Source organism: Panthera leo, chromosome D3 (assembly GCF_018350215.1).
Source record: "Panthera leo isolate Ple1 chromosome D3, P.leo_Ple1_pat1.1, whole genome shotgun sequence".
In the NCBI taxonomy this organism is placed as follows: domain Eukaryota; kingdom Metazoa; phylum Chordata; class Mammalia; order Carnivora; family Felidae; genus Panthera; species Panthera leo.
In genome coordinates this window covers 61,083,370-61,108,579 of record NC_056690.1, presented here as the reverse complement: position 1 = coordinate 61,108,579, position 25,210 = coordinate 61,083,370, and the positions used below count along the sequence as shown (strand labels likewise).

The window sequence follows — 25,210 nt, the reverse complement described above, 5'->3', positions numbered from 1 at the left end:
CCTGTGTCTCTGTCTCTGTCTCTCTCCCTATGTATATACATATATAAAAAAAAGAAAAAAAGTATATATAATATAGAAACAACAGGAATAGGAAAAGCTCTGGAAACTAAGTAGAAGTTACCCTTTTGTAAGAGACACTTAATTTATAAAGGAAATCTCCATTTATAAGGCTGTCTTCATCTTTGTACCAGGAAAAGGAGGATGACTAAATTTCTAGAGATTTATCAATGGAGATGACAGGGACTTAAATCTGCATAACAACCATACCCTTGTTTACTGTTTAGTCTAATAACCTCCCAGACTGGCTTACCCCACCGCCCAGTATCTTCTTTTGTCTTCAGCTGAAGATGACATTTAAGGTAATGTCTTGGGCCAGTTCAGGGAGTTACTCAGTTTCTCCTGGGTATCCATGTATATAGGAAGTAAACGTGTTATTAAAACTTCTGTTTTGTTTTCTCTTGTTAATTTTTTTTATGATAGTGCAGGGGGTTCTCTACCAAGAATCTAGAAGAGTAGAGGGGAAACTCTTTTTCCACCCCTACAATATATATAGTCATACACACACAAACCCACACATATATTGCATAACCAGAAACAATTCAAATGCTCGGAAATGGGAAGATAGTTTAAAAATGAAATATGAGCCATCTATGCAATAAATAATTAGGTGCTTCCATTAAAAATTGTGCTGTCCAAGCATAAGATAATGAAGATGTTCTTTCCCAATATAATGGAAAGGAGTTTTCTAAAAATAAACAAATAAAGCAGTATATATTTTTAAAAAGCAAGATACAGAAGTGCATAGATTATGAGCCCAAATTTATAAAGCAACAGCAATAAGTTGTTTGCTTGTGAAAATAAAAGCCAGTAAGATTATAGCAATATAGTAACACTAGATTTTTGAAAGTAGTAATATTATAGGTAATGTTTATTTTCATAGACTCAAATGTAACATAACTATAAATTTGTATTATAAATTTGTATTATAACAGCAAGGGGCGCCTCAGTGGCTCAGTTGGGCAAGTGTCCAACTATTGATTTTGGCTCAGATCATGATCCCAGGGTCATAGGGTTGAGCCCCACGTTGGGTCAACCTCTCTCTCCCCTTCTCTCTGCCCTTCCTTTGCTTCTGCTTGTTTTTTCTCTCTCTCTCTCTCTCTTAAAAAAAAAAAAAAAAATATATATATATATATATATATATATATGTGTATATATATATATATATATATATATATATATATATATATATATATAGGCACGACAGCAAAATATCAACAAATGTCTTTTAAAAACTGCTTAATGAAATATAGGCCATCTCTGAGAAAGTTAGAAAGGAAAGCTTAAGGCTGTTTGAGACATAACTGTACCTACATAGCAGAAGATAAATTTAGTTGCAAAAATTCAATCTCCAATTTTAAATATATTAATTATTGCTAGTACAAACTAAAAATGTATACCTAGTGGGTTAATGACCTAGACTAAGGAAAATCTGAGCTACCTGTCCTGAGATAAAATGGAATAAAATATATGGAATCAGATAAGGTGAAATGCACTTGCACTGGCAAAAAGTGGTAAAAATGTCACAATAATTTATCCTATGAATTGAGCTACTCACTTTCGGTGGTTGTGGTGGGTGGGGAAAGCTGCTTTAGAGAACACCATTCAGAGGTTCATATCATTTTCTTTTTAATCCACATTCTTTCTGTTAGCAAAACCAGCAGTATAATTTTGAAAATCTATTTGAATCCCCCTATCTCAAAGCTCAAGGCAGACATCCTCTATAGTGAATTCCTTGTTATTTGTTTACTCTGTTTTTAAATAACAATGCTAACAATAATCCTCCCCTGCGGTCCAACTGCCTTCAGCCCCCACCTACAACAAATCCAGGGATTACTATGGAGAACACACTTGTGGAGCTCAGTGCCCATAACTCCTCAAGGGAGACCCTTCCACCAAAATCTGGAAGTTAAAATGTGAATATTAATTTTTCAAAATCCAAATCATTTGAGTGCAGATTGCCCAGTTTTAATGTCACATCTCTATGACCTTCACAATACCCAAGTCCTAAATTTAAATCACTCTAACATATATTGTTTAAGCACCTTATTCCTGACAAATTTTCATTTCATAATACTCATGTTGTTTTATTTGATAACCCATTCTTCTTAATACTTTGAATTTAAATGTGTACTCTAAATTTTTTTTAATATGAACTCTAAGGCAATTTTGTTGGGCTAAGTACTTTCTTCATATTATAAAATGCACAATAAAGAAAAATATGAAATAATAATTATTTTGGTTACTTTAATTAAATTTTGTTATTATGAAAATAGTACAGCTGTAATATCTAGAAGATATTTAAAAATAGAAAAAAAACCCCAAACTATTATAATTTCCTGTGAACGGACACATATGCTATTAGAAATTGAATTTGTTTGTCCATCATTTCCTTGGTTTTAACATTAATATTTTTTAAATAATAAGAGGCAATATGTGGTTGAACTAACAACAGCAGCAATAATTTAAAAGCATTCAAAATGCAAAAACAAAGATGAGACTTCTAATTTAACCTGTTAGATCAAATGTTTATATCTGCCTCTTTCTAAGTCACATCACAATAAAATAAAGGTAAATCCATGAGGACAACCAGAACAAGATAAGAAATGACTCCAGACAAATGATGTCAACAAAATGTTGGAAAATGAGAAACAGATGGACAAGTGGTGATTGACTAAGTAGAACGGGGTGGTGGGGGAGGAACAAACCTGCAGTACTGCTGAGGGATTAATTTAGGAAAAATCAAGCATATTTGGACTCCACGAGACTGGAGAAACTCAGGGTTTGAAGATACCAAGTACTTTTAAGGGCGAGGGTAGAGAAAGGCTAGAAGGATCCCTCTACCCAACACAGTTAGGATACAGCCTCTGCTATTCTGCAGCAAGAGAATGGAAGCCAAGGTCTGGAGAAATCCCACAGAATCTCTGGGATTTAGACACTAGGAAAGCTGAGAATTAGTGTAATGACATCCCTGGAACTACAGTACTCTATGGTAAACCATGGCATCTTTGGAATGATTCTGAGAATAATGTAAATTAAAGGTTAAAAGAGACTACAAGGTTACTTGACTAAAAACCTAAAATGTAGCTGGAATGAGATGATTTTGTTTTTAGAAAAAAAATAGAGACAAAAGCAGGTTCAAGATTCATAATAGGAGAAATAAGTTAATATTTTGTTTGAGCAAAGTACAATAAATGAGGTAAAATATAGCTTGATTGAGATGCTAGGCTCGCTTGTTATTGGATTTAAACTCTAAGATGATAACATCCATAGATCAAGGCAAGAGAAATTGGAGAAACCATTCCTACTTAATAACTGCTCATCTCTTGTGGTTATAGAATAGTAATTCAGGAGGAAACATTCATCTGAAGTGAAATATACAGAACAAAATACTTCTATTACATAGTCTCATACATTTAGATTTAGAAAATGAGAAAGGATCTTAGATATAATTTACACCAAAATCCTTTCTAATTGAGAAGTCCTTTCTAAAATATTCCTTACAGCTTGCCATTCAGAGTGTATTTGGTCATTTTTAGTCTGATGAGGTTTCAGGTGTTGGTGCCGGTTCATGGAATTTGGAGCTGACAGCCCAGAAAGAATTCTTGAAAATGTTTTTGGTACAAACAGGTGATTTTATTAAAGCACAGAGACTGGACCCCTGGGCAGAAAGATCTCAGCTCTGGTTGTGAAGAGTGACTGGTTATAACTATGGAATTGGGGGAGATAAAGACAAAAGGCCTCCAGAGGCACTTTGATATGCTAAAGAGAACTCCTCAAATAATTGAGGCCTTGCTATTGTCAAGGTAAGGTTGTTTTCCCTCTAGTAAGACATTAACATTAGGACAGTAGGGAGTTCCTGGAGAAATGTCAATGGGCTTCAGGTTATAGAAAAATTTAATTTTACCTGCTATTTCCTTCTTGCCTTTGTTCCCCACATCACTATGGAGGGGACAGTGATATTAGGGGCTGCAGGAAACTGAGTCTATAGGTTTCTGGAGATTAGGCTTTTGATAAAATTGCCTTTTTCTTATAATTTACTAAGATATTTGTAAACTGATGGAGACTCCTGTGTTGCATGACTGTGATCTCTATCAGTTAATCATTGTTTTTCCCTTTCCTTTGTTCTTGGGCAGCCAGGAGTGCCTGAGGAATGTCACACATATCCCACCTGGGGGTGGGGGAAGGATGTGCTAGCTTGTGCTTTGCCCTCAGCTTGCCTTATGGTCCCCCATGGGTATCCACCATATTACACATCAGCCCTCTCCTATGTGGTTGGTAAATACTATATATATATATTCTTATTAGTATCACTTGTGTCTTTGTAATTTCTATCACCAAATTCTAGTTTTGTCCTAAGGATGTATTAAAAAAAAAAATACATTACTCTCTTAGTGCACATCTTCTACTCTTTTCCATTTTCTTACCTAAATGTTCCAAATTTCTACGTTCTCATACAACAGGATTTTCAAACACTTTACTACCATACTTTACCTCCCCTAAATTTTTCTAACTTGTTATTGTTTTTTTTTAAACTGCGGTGCTCCAAACAAAATGAAAACTTCCAAATTGATCTAAACAATGTAGTTCATTTTCCCTTGTTTTGGACACTGAACTTTACCTTTATTTATACAGTTTAGGATTTGATTGGCTAATTTAAATGTTAAAAAAAATCACATTCTAACCTCCTCTAATCTTGGAGTCACCCAAAACTTCAAGACCTCAAGAGAAATCTGTATTCAGTTTTAAATAGATTTCAAATTTACATTTATCCCTATTAACTATTTTGCTCTCAGGTGTGACGCCTCATTCTAGCCTAACCTTTTAAATTTGAAGTCTGTGATATGATGATTTAGTTATACGTCTGACTTTGTAAAGTCTACGGATTTAATAATAACCTTCTATTTTTCCACCCACTTTTTACTGAATTAAGTCAAACTTACATAATCTCCTTGAAGGCAATGGAGAGTTTGTCTTTGCCAATCTCCACCTTGCTCACTGCTGTTTCTTCAAATTTTAGGACACATCAGGCACTTGACATGTATGTGAAGAAAAAAACAACACAGCTCTAAGATTTCTCTCTGGATTGGCATTCATCCTTTAAGAAGCCGGGTTCAACCAACATTGACTTCATTTAAATGTTCAATACATGATCATTTCCCCCCATCTTCTTTTATTTTTAATGTCTTTATTTAAATTTCAGTTAGTTAACATACTGTGTGATACTAGTTTCCGGTGTAAGGCATAGTGGTTCAACACTTCCATTCCTCTCAGATGCTTATCACAACAAGTGCATTCCTTAATCCCCATCACCTGTTTCACCCATCCTGTCCACCTCCCCTCTGATAACCATCTGTGTGTTCTCTATAGTTAAGAGTCTTTTTTTTTTTTTTTTGGTTTGCCTCTTTCTTTTTTCCCCTTTGCCCATTTGTTTTGTTTCTTAAATTCCACGTATGAGTGAAATCATATCATTCCCCCCCCACCAACCATCTTCTTAAAAAGAGAAAAACTTCGTTGAGATGTAGCAATACTTTTATTGAAACTTCTGGTTTTCCAGTCTGACAACAGGATCAAACAAAGAAAAAAAAAAAGAAATAAGATTATTTTAGCCTGAGTTATTTTTTTTGGTGAAAATACATTGCACTTACCACTTTTCGTTTTTTGAATATGAGCAAATCAGTGATTTAATAATTAATTCGACAGTTTTATTAGTTATCGATGCCAAGCCCTTGAGCTGTAATTTTCACAATCCACCTTTTTCTCCTTTTTGAGAGCTGGTGAGATTTCTGCGCTTGCTTTCTAGCACTTCTCTTTTCCATTCCCCCCTGATTATAATTGCTGCAGGGCTCCGAAATTATATTTGCAGGCTTTTCTTATTTAAAATAACCAGGTTTATTCTTATAATTTTTTGGTCTTCAGTAGGTTGCAATTTTTTTAAGTCTGATTATTTTGTCCTTTAGAGTTTGAATCTGTTTTTCTTCTTTAATAATGAATATGGAAAGAGACGTTCTTCTTGGAAGTAAAGATTTTCAGAACATAGAATGTGTCACTAAGAAAGGTTTTGCTAAGAAACAAAATTCAACCATGTGAATTTGAAGATCTAATTGCCTTCATGAAAGAATTCATGAGGGCAGATTCCTACATGAGGGCAGAGTCCTGAGTTATACAAAACAGTAAATTTTTATAGGAAGAGAGGTGGGACAAGAAACTTAGCAAAAGAAAAAGATTGTTCCAGGCAAGGGTGCTTGACCTTAGGTGAAAAAGCAGGGAGTCTACAGATTTCCTCATCTTCCATTAGGGGGATGGAGAGGGCCCCTGTGGCAGATCCTTTGGCACTGAACAGGAAAATTCCTGACTGACTGGTTAAGACTGCATTTTGGGGGGAGTTGGAACCCACAATTAGATTAGGTATTAAGCCCTGGTTTGGGGACTTGGCCTCAGTGACACCGTTTTGGGCTTGTGGTTTGCATTTTAACAGTTACCTAATGTCATTCGATTTTTTGGAAGATCTGAAAAAAGAGGGCTAATCCTAATTAATTCTGATTTGTAAGTCAGGATCTGCCTGTGAGCAGACATACGATTTGATGACCTACTGGCATTCCTACAAGTGGCTTTCGTCCCTACAACTAGCTCCCTTCACTTCCTCGGAGCACAGTCTTGCGCCTTTCTCATTTAAAAGCATACGTCCTTTCCAAGCGTGGGAGTTCACTGAGGTATGAACAGCCGTGCAAAAGTCTTCGGCACAACACCAAGATATTTTCCCTTGACTCATCATTCTCCTTTTGCCTTCCCAGGTGATTTTCTTTCTGGAGCTCAGAAAGGTTTGATAAGACAACGGTTTTCCTAAGGTTCCTTTGACTGAAATCTCTGGCTATCTTACTTCTGACATCGTCTGTGTTGCTGTGCTACCTGATTACCTGGACGAATAGCGTTTGCATTCCCAGTGCCCCAGCAGCTTTCACAGGCAGGGGAGTTTGATCTATTCCTGATTTTGCGGTTATATTAGATGAGATGTCCCTGTAAGCTAATTACTTTGGCAACCAAGAGGGCACCAATGATTCTGTCAGGCATCCATGGGGGCACCTTAATGGTGTTTTAAACAATGTGTACAGAAGGGGTTACAAGCTGCACAGAGAGGAGCAGTGCCTGAGGGGAAAGACACTGCAGGTGTGTGGTTAACAAGGAACTAATTGGGTAACCAGGAAGGAGGAGAAGGAAGCATAAAGCTGGTCAACGTGCTTGTGTAGAATTCCAGCAGTTAGCTAGTGCCGAGCCCTTGAGAAGTTGAAATAAAGACAAGTTGAATCTGGAGTCTATTTTTTGCTGTGATCTTTACTAGAAACTGCAAATTGGGACTTGACAGCTTTTCTCGCCGCCTGTTGCTTTATTTCAGGTGGTATTGTTTTGAACGAGCTAAGAGCTGACATTCTGGATGCTTAGCCTGGGTGTCTTGCATCCAGACAAGAATGTGTGTCAACTTTTCAAGGCACGTTACTCTTTTTTCTGTTCTTAATGATCTCTGGGTATTGTGAGTGATGGTAAATAGTGAAATAAGTGTTGGCCTAGTACACAGAAGACGAGCCTAATCCCAAGTGTGCAGTCAATAGCATCAGCTTGAGCCGTTCACCCTGCCCCCCAAGTCTTCACTGCCTTCCAGGCTATACACAGAATGAGATTTCCGTGTTTCTATTCAGAATTTTTTTGAGTCCTAAGGTTTTTGTTTTTTTTTTTTTATTTTAAAAATTGATTAGTTTTCTGTATTAAATTTTGACCAAGTGCCTAAAAATAGACTAGGCAATACGGAAATACACCCAGAGTAGAAGGCATGTTTCCTGTCTTCACACAAAAAAATCATAGGAGTGCTACAGATGGATGTGAAGACCTCCTAGGGATGTGAAGACCTTCAGTATGGGGATGTGGTCACCCACTGAGCAGTGCAAATTTAACAAAGAAGGTGATGAGATGAGCCTTCTGAAGAGCAGGCTTTGAGGTGATAGCCAACATAGCTTTCTAAGTTGGTGGAATGGTGTGAAGTATGGCTCAGGGTTGATAATAAACCTATGGGGAGAGGTGGTGCAATAAAGAGATTGATCAGACTGACGGAGAGACCAGTTAATGGGGTATACTCTAAATAGTTTTCTTAGCAGGCGCCAAATTGTGGATAGTCTGAAATGATAAGCAGGGAAGACTTAGAGGAGCAAGGGGAAACACTTTGGATTTGGGAATATTTTGAAAAACATTATTACAGAAATATTCTGTTGAGTAACATACAGAACTAACTCAAGTTCAATTACATTTGCCTTTACATAATAATCACATATATAATAAGAAGGAAAAAAAACTTGCTAAAAAAATAAGTTCCCAGACCAGATTAAAATGTCTTTTCACTAATGTCATTAAGCTGCTTATTTTAGTCCAGGATAAAGGTCTATATTTTCACCGAGCCAAAGTGAGTTGGCATAACAAGGAATAGAAATAAACAATTTGACAATGGTTTTATGAAGAACCTCTTCTAATTGTTTTTCAGCATAAATACCAAAGGAACTAAAATGGACATTGAATTGAGTATATCACCACCACAGGTCTTAAAGTTGAGAACTCAACTTCTAATGCATGAAATATATGTAGTCACTGGTCAACTCAGATATGGGCATGTACCCTGTGTCAGCTCCATCACTACCTAATTGTCTCACATCCTTCCCACTGAACTCATTACTGTTGCCTTTATGACCCAAGAGGTCACTTCCAGGTATAACCCCTGATTAGAACTGGCTCTGCCATTGTGTGAGTAAGATCCTTGCTGCCCATGTAAACTCTCTGGCCTCTAGATTCACATTTGGAAAATGAGGGTGTTTGACTAGAGTAGCTCTAATTTCCCTTTTATTTCTAAAGTTCTGCAATACTTAGCAAGAAATAACATTTTTCTAACATGCTAGTGTGATATGACAGTTTGGAAAGAGGGGAGAAAGGAAACTTTCAAAGACCAGATTAATGGAATGCAAATTGCAACCATATAACTTTTATTTTAAAGAAATTACCTCGTTTGTGCTGATTTTCTGAAGAACCAAATCACAATTCTTAAAGGAATTTGCAAAATCAGAATCTTAATTCCTGGCATGTCTTTCTCCTCCCACCTCCATTCAAGTTTCAACTTACAAGGAAGAAAGAACATTTTTAAAAGAGCTTAGAATTAGGCTCAAACAGCAAGTTCTGTAGTTTGAAGACATTTTGCCCATTTTAACAATAGCTGTACTAATGCTTTAGCAATTCATTGAGATCAGCGATTCCTTTAAATTAGCTACAGAAAAGTTCAACTTCTGAATAAAACTGACTGGTTGAAATTTTTATATAAAAATGGAGCTATTATACAGAATTTATAATATAGTATTTCAAATTCCAAATTTCTGCTTCTTAATGGACAGTGCCATCAAGCAAAACTGACATTTATATAAGTTGAGCACACATCCATTTTATTTCTACAACTTACTCTTGATTAATCACTTTCTTGTCTTTGATATAAGTTGAAGCTATGACATACAGCTTTCATATGCCACCAAAGACTCATTTTTCTTCTCCTTTTCTCTTATCTAGCCAAATTCTTCAAGTTGGATTATTCATTTCCCAAAATTGAATCTCTAAAGACTACTGGAATAACAAGCGTTCAATTCTCTAATTAAAAGTCCTCTTTCATTCAACTTTCATTGTTTCTTTGCATTCTTTTAATGGTTGAACAAGAAGGAATGCAGAAATAAATGACTGAATATCATAGTATGAGTGGTGTCCATAGTGATACAGGGACAAGTTACAGTGGGATACCATTATTCTCCTCCATATCTGTCATATCATGGCCTGAGGATTTAATGATAATTGCCATTGATGGTGAATTTGTGGTTCCATTATTGAAAAGAAAAACTGTTTCCATAATTAAAAAAAACAACCCATGACTCTTGAAGTTCTAGACTTATATACTCATGCCTCTGCCCCAATTTTCTCTACTTCTTTGAATATACTAATGATAAATGCAAACTTATATCCTCCTCCATCTTTCCTACTATTAAAGAGAAGCTTTAAAATATGTTGACATCTGACATATTGAGCCAATAATTATAAAACTTGAATTTATGTGGTGAAATAATCTCCTAGGAGCAAACAGCCATTCATTTATTTATTCAGTCTATATTTATTGAGTATCTTTCATATGTCAGACATTGCACGTGGAGATAGCAGTCTATAAGACAGTCATGGTCTTTGTCATTTTAGAGCTAATATTATGCACATAAGGAGTCATATAATAGACAAGTAACTTCTATAAAATAATTTTGGAAAACTGCTATAAAGGAAAAACAGAGCTCTGTGGTAGAAAATAAAGAAATAATGTTGCAGTAACAGGGGCTATTTTTAGACTGGGTGGCCAACAAAGAGAGGTATCCAAGCGAAGTCTCAGTGTTGGAAAGGAGTCATGCAAAAGATAGGGAAGATTCTAGAGAATGGCATGGTAAAAACCCAGAGGCAGGAAAGAATTTGGTAATTTTGAGAGGAGACCAAAGAATGACTGATTTCTAGGAGGAGCTAAAGCAGAGTGTGCAAGGTGGAAAGTGGTATGAGAAAAGATTGGAGAGGCTGGATGATATCATAACAGGAGAAATCATATAAGTCATGTTCATGAGTCTGTACTTAATTTTGAGTGAGGTTAAAGATTTTCAACATTTTATGTTTGAAATGACCTCTTTTCTCTTCTGGTTGTAGGGAATGGGTTGGTAGAGAACAAGAGTAAAACCCTGAAGTCCAGTTAAGAAATCGTCCTGGAATGCAGTTGTGGAGGCTTGGACAAAAGTGATTCCACTAGAAATGGAAATGAATGGTCAGGTTAGGAAAACATTTTGAGGCAGAAAAATAGGACTTGGATACAGATTGTCCTGAAGAAAGGCATCAAGGAAGTGTCTTAGGTTTCTGACTTGAGAAACAAGGTATTGCATGGTATGGTTTGCTGTAAGTTTGCATGGCAAACAAGTCTGTGTTTATGTAAGTGGGCTTATGTGTGTATATCAAGGATTATAGTTATATTTAAGATGTCCATGAAATATCTTTCAAGTAAATATGTCCAATAAGAAGCATGATACAATAGTCTCAAATTTTTGATACGTTATGTCCTAAAGATTTAACTTTGGAAGTCCTTAGCACATAGACTACTTTTGAAGGCAAGGATGCTGAAGCTATCTTTTGGAGAACTTTTCTTTAAATAGTGAGGGAAATAGAAACTAAGACAAAACCTGTCATGTACACATGTGGCTGGACATGAAAGGACTCAGGAAATTTCTAATGAGAGTTCTTGTAGGAAACTATTGGAGGATATGCTGCACCAAAAGCAAAAACAAAAACAAAAACAAAACAAGAGCATGACCAAAAAGTAAAAAAGAAAAGCAAAAGGCACATGCACAATTTTAAACACTGTAGTAGGCATATTAAGAAGTAAAAGAAACTGATGAAATTAACTTAATACTATATTTTACTAATTCACTATAGTAAAATTATCATTTTAAAATGTAAAAGGTATAAAACAATTATTAACACTTTACTTTTTTGTATTTGGTAAAAAGTCTTTGAAATCTGCTGTGTATTTTACACTTCCATACATTTCAATATATAGTAGCTACATTTCAAGTGCTCTATAATCACATATGGTTCCTGGATACAAGACTAGATATCAGGGGCTTGAATGCTTTCTAAGAATGATCTGGTACAGAGAAACATGGGATAAAGGAAATATCTCCTCTAAAACAATTGTATCTCTCAAGGAGCAAGGATACCTATGATACTTAGATATAGGGCATAAAAGGGGGTTAATCTTTGAAGGATTGGCACTCCCTTAAATGTAACAGAAAATTTTTTAAAAAAGGATGCAGATGCTGATAGAATCGATTTATTCATGGAAATACTAGAGTGTAATTCACAAAATATTCTATTGCCTTCTTGAAATATGTTGCAAAGTCATTAACCGAGTGAGTTGATGATATGGTAACCTGTTCAGAGAACTTTCTAGAATATTGCCTACTGCAATTTCATGAATGAATCAGTACTTAATACAAGGGGCCAGATTAATGGTACAAGTTGACCCTGTCAGAATTCCTCTGTATAGTCCTTCACCTGAGATGTTGAGAGGACACTGAAGCCTGCCTGTAATCTCCTCCTCACTCCTTTTCTTTTTATCTGTTAGTCAGTATTCTTCAAATTCAACAGCTGGCTTTTCACAATCCACTGGGGCATTGCTTCAATTTGAATTGGGCAAAATGTCTTATTTTGTCATCGGTAGTTTTTTTTGTTTTTTTGTTTTTTGTTTTGTTTTTTTTTTTTGGCAGGGAGGGGTGTAGGGAGGTTGTTTAAACAAACAATGCATTGTGTGCTATGGAGACATGGTAGCCTGTTATTAGCAGATCATGTTATAGGCATGAACTCAAAATTCATAGTGAATGGCTGCATGATTTCACAGCTTCTCTCTCAACCTTCACCTCCACTTCCCCAGCCCTACCTCCATGTACTTAAACCTCTGTGAGTAGAGAAGAAAGAAGTCAGAAAAACCGGAAATATGGGAACGGCAGGAAGGTCATATGGAGCAGGAACACGATAGATGGCTGTCCTGTTGTGTTGAGAAAATAAGACAGGAGTTGAGAAGTCAGATTGTATAAAAGTTGCTGCTTTGTACTGTGGGGAGGAGGAGGGGGAGAGGAAGGAGGGGAAGGGTTGTGCAATAGAACTGTTCTGTTTTCAAGAATACCAAGGCTTTTAAACATAGGTCACTCCAAATCAATCCACCCTGCACTCCCCCAAAATAAGGAAAACACTAAAACAGCTCTTGATGTAATTTATTCTTTCAGATCTTGTGGCAGAGAGTTTTCTAAACCTTTAAGCTGTGAGTAGTTTTCTTCCTTTTTTTTAAGCTATATATCCCACTCACTTAACCCACACTTTCTATTTTTAGTTTTCTCTTTTTGATGAAACCTTGCAGATCATGAAGATAACATTCTCTGAGCAAGATTGGACTCTGTGAATCTCAAGATTGCTTCCTGTTCAGCATTCTCTTTAGTTGTATATTTTTTTCCTCTGTATATTTCAGTGTTACCTCTTGGTTCTGTAAATATTGCACAGATTTCTTCTATAATTTCTGATGTACATACAATCTTAGGTGTGGGGAAGGATACAGAGACATTTTTGTTACAAGTGTGCTGAAAAGGGGAAGACCAAAAAAAAGTAAGATTGGGATTTTATATTAAGTCTTTTTAAATGAAGTTGGTTTATTCTTTTCTTCTGATTCTGCATGCACTTTATATTTGTACTTACACGTGTTAGGTTTGTTTCTGAGAATAAGGCATTTTTCAAATTGGTTTCCCCTTGCTTTTCCCCCTTGCTGATGAGACAACTTGTCATTGAGGTACTATTCAATTTCTACCCCACTATGGGCCTTCCAGGATATCCAACCCTTTTTTGTTTTCTGAACCCTTGTGTCTGAAGGAATCTGAGAACAGGACGGGGGGGAACTATGAATAAGAGTCTGGATACTCAAGCAGTCAGGCCTCAGTTTGAATTCTGGTTCTAATTCTCAAAGTTATACCACTTTGATAAGTAACATACTGCCAGATTCATCATTTCTAAAATCAATAATTTCTCAAAGTAATGCTACAAGGAGTAAATAACATGTTTGCAAATCAGTGTGCATATAGCCTCAATTTTAGCTAATGTAAGTAAATACTACTCCATAAATTGTAGTAATGATGACAATAGCAAGAAATGGAGGAGAACTTAAACATCATTGGGTATGTTTTTTAGCTAAGTATCCCGAGGCTCACAATGTCAATTTTACCATGACCAAAGGTAGCAATGGAGCTGAAACTAGAATTAACATACTTGAACCCCTAATTCCATGTTCCTGGATTATCAGAGTACAACCCTTGTAGTCCACACCTTGTAAAGTTAAATCCTGCTTCCAACACATATAAATGTGGGGCTGCATATAATTTACTTCACATTTTTAGCCTATTTCTTACCCTTACCTACTTCATAGGCTTGTTTGGGTTTTACACGGCACAGTCCATAAAAACCAGGGGTCAAGTCATGACACATACAAGGGGCCAAAATTACTGAAAAGGAAGGAGAGGGCCCTTTGGACCCAAAGATTATGAAAAGGTGTGGGAGAAAAAGAACGTAAGTTAGAGGTGGGTGCAATTTGGAAACAGTGATTTTCTTCTTGGCCCATGCAGAAGCCCAGTACCAGTTTCAGCTGGGGAGAAACATGCTTAAGATACATCATGAAGAAGAAAAGGATCCCAGAGAACAGGAGCAAAGGAACTTTTATATGGTAAGATTGTGTTCCTTACTCTTTTTAAAAATGAGTTTACATTTCTATTTAGAAAATGACATACAGTAATGAAGTTTGTAATTCTGCCAAAACTTTAAATAGAATGTGTTAAAAATAGCCTATAAAAGTTCAGGTTGCTTTCAATTCTGCAAAGAAACAGTAGACATCCCGTGTGTGTGTGTGTGTGTGTGTGTGTGTGTGTGTGTGTAACAATCCCACTTTCTATGTGCCAACTCCACACTAATAGTATTTGTTAAAAACAAAACAAAAAGTTTTTAACTGCATGACATTATGTTTCTGTTTTCCACCAAGTTCTCCTTTTACTTTTATTGATATGTAGTGCACCAGAATTAAGCATTTGATTTTTAACTGCTTAAAGCTTCATTTCTCTTTCTCTCTATTTTCTGTGTTTTAGAAGCATTTTCTCTATTTTCACAAGCCAAACACAGTTGACTGTTAATGTCTCCCTGAAAGACATTGGAAGATGGCTCCCAAAATTAATGTTGTAAGACAAGCTTACAAACTGCCAGGCTTTGAAGTGAAAATTAGTGTGTCATCTTTATGAAAAAAGCAGAGCACAGAACTGACTTCTCTGTTATGAGAATCTCTCAAGGCAAAATATATGGTTTAGGTGAGAGGACAAAAATTAAACAAATGTTTTCTTCCCCACCTTACTACCCAAATTCCATCAACATACTTACACACACGCACACACACACACACACACACACACACAACAGGGAGGATTTCCCAGCAGCACATTCTTCACTGTTCAAAGAAATCAATAGCTATAGGAATTACACAATAAGAAATCATAAAATTCCACTTGACAAAATGTTATGTTGACTAGCATAACTGGAGACGCCCAGGTGGGAAAAATCTGGGGACTATGCTACTATTTTTTTAACTCTTTAAAGTAAAAAAAATGTTAATGTTACTCAAAATTTGATGGCCACTTTGAGGAAGAAGTTTCAGGAAGATGAGATAACCTTTTCAAATAAAGTCAAGTGTTGGCTTTATTTTCAGGCTAAAATGCCACTGTCATTAAAAGCTCTATCCCAGCTGCCGTCCTAGGTTCCAGGATATTACAGCTGTAGATTCTTCAAAACTTACAAAGCACAACTTTTTCATTGTTTGAAGTGACAGAGGATTTGGGGTGCGTATTGTTGGGGTTAGGAAGATTGGGTCTCCTTTTCTTTTTAATGAAATCATGAACAACTTACTTGATTTCCTTGAGCCTCATTTTTTTTTACATATTTATTTGGAGAGAGAGAAAAAGCAGGGGAGGAACAGAGAGACAGAGTAGAGAAAGGCTCCCAAGCTGGTTCTGCACTGTCATTGCAGAGCCTGATGCAAGGCTCAAAGTCACAAACCACATCATGACCTGAGTAGAAACCAAGAGTTGGTCGCTTAACAGACCAAGCACCCAGGGGCCCCAAGCCTCAGTTTTATATAGCTATACATTGTGAATAATAATCCCAATTTAAAGATCTAGGAGAAATGGAAGGGTTAAATTATACAATAGATTTAGAGCACATGACACATTGTTAAGGTTGGTAATCAGAGATGGGTTTATGCTGAGATGAGGAAATAAAGACTGTCATCATGGAAGTAAAGTATTCTTAGGGGTAGAAGTGGAGTCTTCTCTTCTGGAGTAGGTTTCATACTGGTGAATACCTTTGTGGGAGTACACAGTCTTTCTTGGGATAATTGGGCACCAATAATTTTAAGGAATACATTTCCAGATCCTCAACTTTATGTATGCCTTCTTTATTCTAAAATTGATCTTCCCAAGAAAGTATCTGAGGGCCATTCACCTATTTGCTTGCTGTTCTTCTCCTGCTGGAAAACTATACATCTCAATGGATCATCACACAGAACATAAAAACTTCTAGACATATTCAAAATATTGTCATCCCTAAAGTACAAAAATAGACTTTTCTTGTTATCACTGTCTTATATATATTTCTGTCTTATATATATTCTGTTAGAATATAGCAGGGCTCCTGGGTGGCTCATACAGTTACGCGTCAGACTTCTGCTCAGGTCATGATCTCGTCCTTCCATGAATTCGAGCCCTGCATCAGATTCTGTGCTGATAGCCCAGAGCCTAGAGCCTGCTTCAGATTCTGTGTCTACCTCTCTTTCTCCCCCTTGCCCACTCATGCTCTCTGTCTCTGTCTCTCTCTCTCCCCAAAAAATAAACATGAAAAGGACAGAGTATGGCATTGGAAAGGGTATTTTGACTTGAGTTGAAATGTTCTAAATTTTGATATGTTATAGGATGGGGAGTGTGACGTAATTTTCATACTGTGACCTTCACTCTTCCGTCCCCAGACTATCTAAAAGAGCACCTGGCTGCTAAAAGGCAGGTCCTGAGAATCAAACAAAGAAAATTTAAGTGAAGAACTGAATGCAGTGGGCCTTATTTCATTCAGACCAAAAACTCAAGTCAAAACTTTGTGACTTTATCTTTTATATATCTGTCATCCATTAATTTATATCAGTGAAAATCCAGAATGTGATGTTGTGAGGTTGAGGTATGTATGAACACTTTGTTTTAAATTTAAAAATAAAGTTAAACTTTTTCTAACAAAAGGATGGTTCTAATGGGCTGATTGTTTTGACATTGACCTTTTTATATATTAAGTCCTGCATTGCCCATTAGGTTAAATAGTACTCACATCTTTTTTAAAGGATAGTAATCAGGGAAATTGATGATAAGCACTATCTCATGGTAGCAATGAGTAGAATTCATCCATGAAATAGCAGGGAAAAAATACCTAGATCCATCTATCTCATTAAGAGATGCTATTCTAATGAACTTTTGTATTTTATGTTAAATATTATTAAAGTTTGTGATTTATTTGTATTATTTTGATCAATTGTGTATTAATGATAATTATTGTAACTTGATTGAGAAGAAATTTTTGATTCTTAGAGCTTTATAGTCAGAGGAGTAAAATATTAAATACACTTTACATGCATAATTGTGTTTCAGACAAAGATGATAGGATAATCAATAAAAAACTTTTAAACATAAAAATGTATTAAAGGCTAAAATTCTTTGGGGAATATAGAACAGAAACAAATTCATGGAGGAAAAAAGAAACTGAAAATTTAATATTGCAAAGGAAATTCATGTCATCTACTGTTTTCATAATGATGGCAGCTTTCAAATCCTATCCAGTATTCAGATTTCATTAGATATATTTAATAGAATGATTTAACAATTTTATATTTAAACGTCAACATTTATAATGTATTTATTTTGTAATCTGTATCATAAGTATGAGCTTATGATGAAAATTTTAATGTCAACTTAAAAGTACGTGACAGAGTAAATTAGTTTTTCAAAAGTCTTAGTGGTACATGAGCAAAAATGTTTGAAGACAACTGCTGTAAATTATTTACTAAGAACCCAAAGGGCCACAGAAAATTATTTGCACTCTCCCTCCTGCTTGCTTCAATAGAATCAAACATGGCTTATACATCTATTTCTTTTTTCATTTAAATTTTTTCTTTAGACTTATATAGAAAAGTTTGTATTTTTTTTCTAGCTGCAGCTATTTAAAATAACATCAACACATCTTTTCATAATAGGAAAAAAATGTCGGTAAAATTGAGTACATGATGAAATTATCATAGCGCCACTGTAACCTGAGAAGTTATAAGGAACAGCATAAGAGCAATCTCTATATTTCTCTGTAATTCCCTTGGTCAGGTACCCATGTCTGTTTTTAAAAAAAATTTTTTAATGTTTATTTATTTTTGAGAGACAGAACGTGAGTGTGAGAGGAGCAGAGAGAGAGGGAGACATAGAATCTGAAGCAGGTTCCAGGCTCTGAGCTGTTAGCACAGTGCCTGATGTGGGGCTTGAACTCATGAGCCGAAGTCAGACACTTAGCTGACTAAGCCACCCAGGCACCCCCTCATGTCTGTTAATACAAGGAAATATATTCTAGGTCATGCCAAAGAGCAGCTCCAGAGTAAAGTCTGTAGGAAAAGAAAATCTACTAGTTTTATGTCTTGATAGGTCCTCTGTTTTTGTGAACTATACATTTATGGAATTTTAATATTCATTGTCATCAATTCTTCCAAAATATGTTCGAACCATTTAAGGTTCCTAGTTATGTCTAGGGCTTTTTCCTCCCTACCCATTGTTACTGAACACTATATTAGAGAACCTCCCTATAACCTCTAGGTGAAGTTTAACAGAGTCTCTTTTCCCTGACTGAACCAAGCAGACTCTGTTCTTTATTCATTTTAGTACCACCAATAATTCTAAAACTTTATCAGACCCTAATTGTTCCCATAAGGCTGCTTCATTTACATCATTATCTAAAATTCTACTGTATCTCTTCATAGAACTATACTGTTTGTCACTTCTTTGCTTCATAATTTTATAAAGGGTTGTACTTCACCCTCCTCCTAAAGAGGGGGAAATTAAAGAAAGAGGTCATTTCAAATATTTTAAAATATTTTTTATCTTTCATAATATTTAAGGCAGGAGACATTCAATAAATCCCTAATGATGCATTGCTTGATCCAATTTGCCATATTCCTTCACTGAACCTCCCTGTAGTTAATTACATCACTTCCTCTTTACCTATCAGAAACTTCTTAAAATGAATCATTTAAAATTAAACTACTATGGATTATAATTTATGTCTGCTGTCCATTAATAGCCGGGTTTTCAGAAAGATACTTTAAATCCAAATAATGTAATTAGAGATGCTTCAAATTGGAAGTAGTATTGCACAAAATCAAATCTAACTTCCTCATTTTCTGGATGAATTGGAGGCTTTATGATTCATAGCCCCAAGGTCACATAGCTGGTTAGCAAGGACTAGATTTAAGACTAGAACTCAGGCTGCTGACTCGAGATCAAGTGTTCTTGCTGTAATAACTTATTGTCTTTTATATTATAAACCAGAGCTGCTTTTTTTCATGACTGTGTTCTTGAACATATATATATACCTTTGCAGTCGCTCATATACCCCCCAGTAATTTTGGCTTCTCTGTTAGTAATGCAAAACAAATTGTGGATTTGAAAACCTCACGGCATCATAATCAGTTTTAAGTAACACACATATGGAGCAAGTTCACTGTCATACCTTGAGAGTTGTAGTGAGCTTCCTTCCCTTTACTTCCTTTTCAATTTCCTTTAGCTTATGGAAGACCTCCAAACATAAATTGAGTCAGTGTCCTTTTATGCAATGTCTTTATTATGAAAGATCTAACCATCTTTCTTAAGGAAAATACCACATTTTAGACCAAGAGACCATCTTCCAAACAAAGTAACAAATCCCATATTATAACAGTTAGGGCATAGAACTATTTGACAGTTAAAGAAATAGCAGTGAATTTTATTGATGATGATAATATACAGAGTAAAGGAAAAAAAGAAGAAGAATGACATTCAACAGAACATTAATGTAAAAAGATTGCAAGAGACTTGTAATTGAAGTAAGAATGTAAAATTTTAGACTAATATTGAAGGACTTGCAGTGGCCAGGCATAGCCTTAGCTGCCAAGTATGGTTCATGAAGTAGAGGGAAACCAGATACCTTTTGCAAGATGAAGAGTAGGTATGGACGGGATGGTGACAGATCCAGAGAGTGTAGTGAGACTAACTCTCACAGACTCCAGAGTAATTCTGCAGGCTGCATGTTAGTTTCTAGGGTGGCCTTTTATTCCCCGTGCTGAGGTGAAGGCCATGTTGTCTTTCTCTCATACCACTTCCCAGCAGCCTCTGATGAGCTCAGGGAGTTCTAATGTTTGTGCCGTTCAAAAAGGACTAGAGGCAATTACAGGAATGGATACTCCCTCTGACTATATTTTCCCAAATGTGTGTCTTCTTTACAAAATTTTAAGGTGCTATGTGAACACAATATCTGTTTGGATATAAAAATTACTTTATAAGAAGCAAATGGAAAGACTGTGAGACATGATAGGAAGGTAATCAAAATGAGACACCCTTTTTTTAAAATCTTCTTAAAAAATAAAAAAATAAATAAAAAAAATCTTGCTCCCCGTCAACCGATGACACACGTTTCACACCTAAACTTGCCTCTCACCCCTGAAATGCTGGATCTTAGCAAAGCTTCAAGGTTAGGATGAAAGGAAAGCCAAATTCTCTTCCAATGCAATGATTTCAATAGCAGTTTTTTATCACTTGTTCATGTTACCACCTGCTCGGATATCTGGCATTCCCTAGAGAAAGTGGAGAGGCTCTTTAATTAGCAGTTTACAAGTCTTATTAGAGAAAATGAGTTGAAACTCTAAAAAAAAAGAGGAAAAAAATATGGAAATGGTTACTCAAGCTTCTGAACAAACAGAACTTCAATCTAATAGGGAGAAAGAATCTTTCCCAAGAGTGACCAAAATGAGTGGTTTAATATTGCAGAAAAAGAAAATACACTTTGAAGGCTTTGCTTAAAGGCAACTTCTTATTTATTTTTCACTTTTCCCAAGGGCCTCTTACTCAATGCTCATCTCTGATGTCAACAATTTTGACCATGGGGGGAGAAAAAGGCTCAAAGAACACACTCCTTAAGTTTGGGACATTATTTTTTCTTTTGAGAAAACTGAACTTACAAAGAAGGGGCAGAAAATCTAAATTCAGGTACAAAGGCAAAGGTTTATAAAGAAAATACACATTCTGTACACAGGGAACTAATTTAATAAGCAGTCTCTCCCTGCTAGCTTGCGATTAAACTAAATTGCCAGCCTAAACTTTTCTGTGCAGAATTTCAAATGTCAACACATTATATTGCGATTCCTCTTAATTTCTCACAAAGAAAATGCAAAATGAATTCATTATGCTGGAGTAAGTGGAAAAAATGATGAGTTTCTCCAGAAGAGTATGCAATGGGGAGAGATTGGGCAAGACGATTATATTGAGATATTTGAATAGCTGGCCATTAGCTAGAGCATCCCCATTACTCTGCTGATAATTATATCTCTTCTGCTATGACTTCCCAGTGGAATAATAGAATGTTCCCAGTGCAGGAGATAATGAAAAATACCATTCAGGTGGTACATATATGCCAGGAATAGAATGCAGTATTTCTTTCCTTCCTGGCTTTTGCTCTGCCTTAGCCCCCATCAGCCCCAACTGCCTGTACCTTGTCACTCTAATGGCGCACACCTACGCAATATATGTTAATATGTGTTTGGTTGTTCTATGCTGTGTACAGGGAGAATAAATGTATCTTGAAAATGGAGATGGCAATGGAATATCATTCTTCCAACATAATTATCTCCTGTGTTTAGAAAGCCCAGTGTTTTGCTGAGTACATTTTTGTTAGCTATTATGTAAATGACTTTCAAAACCCACTACGGTGCAGAGTGAAGGCTTTGGATGGGATCTTATAAGGATAAAACTTTTTTTGTCTTTGTAAGAAAAATAATGGTTCCATGTTCTTCTAATTAATCCATCATTTTGCAGACACTTTTCATTTTTGCAATCAAGTGAAATTAAACAAACAAAAAGAGAAAAAACGAGATCAAAGAATAACACCCACTTATTTTCAATAACACTTTCCTTCCCTTTCTCCTGCCCTTCTCTCTCTCTCCCCCTCCCCCCTTTCCTTTCTCATTCTAACAATTCATAAAACCTCTTATGTGTTATTGCCACCTTATCATACTGTGGAATTTTTGTTGTTGCATATTTTCATTTTGGGGAAATCTTGCTGAGTACTATATGTCTTCACAAATTCATTAATTTTACAGAAAACTCAGTTTGCATCTCTTGCACGCTCCTTTGCTTTGCCACTGCTGTTTTAAATTCTGGATCCTTGCTTGAGAGTTTCATTTTGAAATTATGTGCAGACAAGAAAGTTCCACCCAAACAACTTATATTTGCATCCTGTAGAGGGCAGTGAAATGTTACAATGGTTTTACCCTTCATAAGGGTTAAATTCAGAACTGCTCATTTTTCTGAGTTTTGGCACTCACTGGAAACCAGGACAAAAAAAAAAAAAAAAACAACACAACAGCCAAATTACCCAAGGATACCATTTTTTCTCCTATTAAAATTGTACTTATGTTTAGAGTCAGAGAGGTATACTTCATCATATGAATGTTTTCTGGTTAAAATATTTACCTAACAATGTATTCCGAATGCATAAAGGTGCAATGTGCATAGACAAGTGGCTATAACTCAAGCCATATGGAAACAAAGTATGTGTGTTCATGGTGTCCTTGTTAGGATTCATACTCAGTATTTTGTTAATATCAACTCTAGTCAAAGGACTGATTCAAATAGTCAATGCTTGATGGTGATCTAATAAGAAATTAGGACTATTTTTAGTATGGAAGTTTTAATTTACAAATTCCAGTCACACACCCAAAAAACTAAAATCACATCTCATTATTATAATTTGCGTGTTTTATCATCAATGTCAAACATTACTAAGTAGCTTAAGGTAATCGTGAACAATGTCTTTTAATATTGAATAAATTATTTGTGCATAAATTAGGAAATGTCTAGTTCCAAAGAGAATTTAGGGTACTTTAGTCTGTTTATCTTTAAACTAAACAAAATTTGAATTTAGAATAACACAAAGTACATGGATCTGTGTGTGTGTGCGTGTGTGTATATATATATATATTTATATATTTAAATATTTATATATTATATAATTATATAATATATAATTATATATTATATAATTAAATATATATATATATATATATATATATATATATATATAAACACTTTATTTTTAAGGGTTCTCTATACCCAATGTGGGACTCAAACTCACAACCCCAAGATCAAGAGTCATATACTTTACGGACTGAGCCAGCCAGGTGCCCCACATGGCTGTGTATGTTATGTATGTATGTATGAATATATATATACTGTGTTTACTAATTATGACATATAGTCAATATATGGTATGTTCTACATATCTTAACATTCATAAAGATCTTATTAATTATGTGATAGACTTACAAAATACTTTTTTTGAAAATATTTTATTTTAAGTAATCTCTACAAACAACATGGGGCTCAAACTTACAACCCCAAGATCAAGAGTCACACACTCCACTGACTGAGCCAGCCAGGTGCCCCAAAATACTTTTGTAATCAATACCTAATGAAAAAAGCTATGATCTATCTAAATGCTTTCCCAAGTCTCAAATCTGTATGATGAAATCAATGTCACTAGTGATTGATTGAAATCTATATACCATACTCTGGTATGTATTTGGAAATAACCCCTAAGTTTAATAATAGTGTAAATGACAACACAATCCTAGTTAGCTTTACTCTGGAAAGGACTACCTTAGTTTTTTCCTGTTTGTATTCTCCTTTCCCACTCCCAGTGACTTTTCATTACTTTCCAAATTATTTTCTTTTCTCTTTGAGATGTCAAACCCTATGATCAAGGTTTTGACCATTTGCACCTGAATTCTCCAGTTTCCTTACCATGTGTACGTTTTTGTTGTTGTTGTTTAAACGGTTTACAATGATTCCATTCTAGACTCTCACTTCCTTAGCCTCCTGTTGTTTTTCCGAAATTTGAATTTACTGAATTCAGCTAGTTCTGGCAAAGGGTGAACTTCCTCACAGCCAGAGATGTAATCTCTCCTGCTGCAAGGACTCCCCAAGGAAGATTTTCTTTCTCATTCTAATCTCAGGTGCTTGTATAAACTTTCTAAATTTGTTAGTTTAGGATAATCTAATAGTGTTTTTTGTAACCACTTGTCTATTTTTTTAAGTTAACTTCTTTTTCCAAGCTTTTGAATCAGAATTTTATGTTGACCTACAATTAGGTATGCTATTGCGCCTCTGCTCTAAGCTGTAATTACGCCAGTTTGAATTCACATTGTGCTATAAACGTTCATACCTGAGGTGTTCCTGCCTTGAGGTTTGTCCCATGATGTGGGAGCCCACTCGTCTCTCACTAGGGTAGCCTGGAAGTGCAAGGATATTTCTTCTAGGGTAACCTTCAAGCAGTGAGTATATAAAAGCTCTCACTTCCCATCCTTTAGAGAGCCAAAGTTTGTGTGACATTTTATATGTTTTATAGGTATTCCCAACCCTTATGGTCCACAGTGGTCACTTCAGAGGCTTACGCTTAGATTGGCTTTCCCACTTTTCCTAATTAACAGTCCTTGATCCCTCACTCCTATTCCCTTGATCATCTCCTAAATAAACTACTTGCACAAAAGTCCTTTACTCAAAGTAAGATAGAGAGAGAGAGAGAAAGAGAGAGAGAATCCAAAGTAGGCTCCTCACTGTCAGCTTGAGCCCAAGTGACTTAGGGCTCCATCTCAGGAACTGTGAGTTAAAATCAGTTCATATTTCCATGCATGTTTTAGGATCTATTTGTTAATTTCTACAAAGAGTATGTTGGGCCTCTGTTTAGAATTTCATTGAATCTATTGATAAATTTGGTAAGAATCAATATTATAGACGTATTGAGTTTCAAAACAAGGATAGGATTTAATTCTCTATTTGTTAAGTTATTATTTACTCTAATTTAGCAACGATTTATACCTTTTATTAGATAAGTTATGCACATATATATTTTTAATTTTTAGGTATTTCGAATGTTTGTAGATTTAAAAAATTATTTCCCTGTTTTTGCTGCTAAAATATAGAAATACAATTGATTTTTTATATTCATCTTTGTAAATGTTTTGCTAGACTGATAGAATCCTTAATATTTTTAACCAAAATAATAAACATCACTGTTTAAAGATAGTTTTACTTATAATTTTTTCCTTACCCACTTATTTTTCAAAGTAGAACCTCCACTGTAATGTTAAATAGAGGTATGAAGGGTA

The 25,210-nt window shown here is 35.4% G+C and overlaps 1 protein-coding gene across 1 annotated transcript in view; it reads left to right on the top strand.

Moving 5' to 3' along the window:
- Nucleotides 1-25,210, top strand: part of LOC122203135 — a 723,308-nt gene that overhangs the window by 369,569 nt on the left and 328,529 nt on the right. The window contains exon 5 of the mRNA XM_042909703.1: nt 14,310-14,407. Coding sequence (XP_042765637.1) covers nt 14,310-14,407 — 98 coding nt within the window. The remainder of the gene's footprint in view (nt 1-14,309; nt 14,408-25,210) is intronic.